At 52.6% G+C, this 1,435-nt stretch overlaps 1 protein-coding gene across 1 annotated transcript; it reads left to right on the forward strand.

The window, feature by feature from the left end:
• The first annotated feature begins 244 nt into the window (after nucleotides 1–244).
• LOC139786381 (uncharacterized) lies at nucleotides 245–1,210 on the forward strand. Its single transcript, XM_071725541.1, has 2 exons — nucleotides 245–466; nucleotides 614–1,210. The coding sequence occupies exons 1-2, from the start codon at nucleotides 245–247 to the stop codon at nucleotides 1,208–1,210; spliced, it is 819 nt and encodes a 272-aa protein (XP_071581642.1).
• Nucleotides 1,211–1,435: the final 225 nt, after the last annotated feature.

Consider the following 1,435-nt stretch of genomic DNA (forward strand, 5'->3'; position numbering starts at 1 on the left):
GGCGGCTGAAGCACGCCATTCTGAGCAGAGACGAGAGGCACCAGTGATTCTACCACGACATTCTCACCTGACGAACCTCATCGTGGACGCCTACCACCGGCGAGCTCTACACGGCGGTGTACAACTTACGCTTGGTCTATTAAGACAACGCTTCTGGATTCCAGGAGGACGGATGAAAGTGAGGCAGCACATCCACCGCTGTGTGCGGTGTGTGCGATGGCGGGCGGCTACCCCACACTCATTGATGGGGGACCCTCCGCGCCCGCGAGTACGGGCCTCACGACCATTCACTCATACGGGAGTGGATTACGCAGGACCGATCTTGTTGAGAACAACTAAAGGTCGGGGTCAGAAAGCGCACAAGGGATTCCTGGTCATTTTCGTGTGTCTCAGCACACGAGCGGTGCACCTGGAGGTGGCATCAGATTACACCGCAGAAGCATTCATAGCAGCCTACAAGCGCTTCGTAACAAGGCGAGGTCTATGTACGGCACTGTAGAGCGACCAGGGGACCAATTTCATCGGAGCAGACGCTCAACTACGAGCTCTATTTCTTGACGCCATCAGGGATCACAGCATTACAAACACCCTTGCAAACGACGGCGTACAATAGCGGTTCAACCCACTTTCGGCGCCGCACTTCGGAGGCATATGGGAGGCAGCGGTAAAATCAACAAAACATCATCTGCGAAGAGTGATTGGAAACGCCACCCTGACCTACGAAGAGCTCTCCACCTTCCTCGCACAAGTGGAGGCGTGTCTCAATTCGAGACCTTTATCACCTCTCTCTGACGATTCAGAGGATCTAGCAGCCCTTACACCGGGACATTTTTTGATAGGCGCAGCCATCAGCGCTGTCCCTGAGCCGTCACTAGTAGAGGAGCCAACTGACCGTCTCTCTAGATGGCAACTTCTTCAACAACTGAGGGACAATTTCTGGAAAAGATGGTCTTCCGAATATCTCCAAGCTCTCAATTCAAGGCAGAAATGGCGAACCAAGGACGACAACCCACGAGTTGGGGACCTGTGCTCGGTGCGGGGCGAGCAGACTGCACCCACCAAATGGCCCTTGGCACGGGTTACTGCCATCCACCCAGGAGAAGATGAACAAGTTCGAGTGGTCACCATACGGAACGCAATTACCACTTTGAAGCGGCCCATGATGAAGATTATTCTTTTGCCACGGGTCGGGGACCCGGAAGATATCTAAGTCTCCGCGCGAGAATGCTGTTTATAACCTACGTAGAGTTTTTTCAGATTGAGTTAGTCTCGCCATTAAATTATACTTCGTCAGATAACCTGACGAGGCGGGCGGAATGTTCGAGATCGCGAATGCTCTTGCATATTCTTATTTTTAATTAACCGACGGTGTCATGAGTCATGGCGTAAGTGTAACACGATATTTATTCAGAGGGTCGCCGCTTGTTTGTGTCGC

This window comes from Temnothorax nylanderi, unplaced genomic scaffold, assembly GCF_030848795.1.
Source record: "Temnothorax nylanderi isolate EJ_2023f unplaced genomic scaffold, tnyl_v1.0 TNYL_tig1023_pilon, whole genome shotgun sequence".
Taxonomy (NCBI): domain Eukaryota; kingdom Metazoa; phylum Arthropoda; class Insecta; order Hymenoptera; family Formicidae; genus Temnothorax; species Temnothorax nylanderi.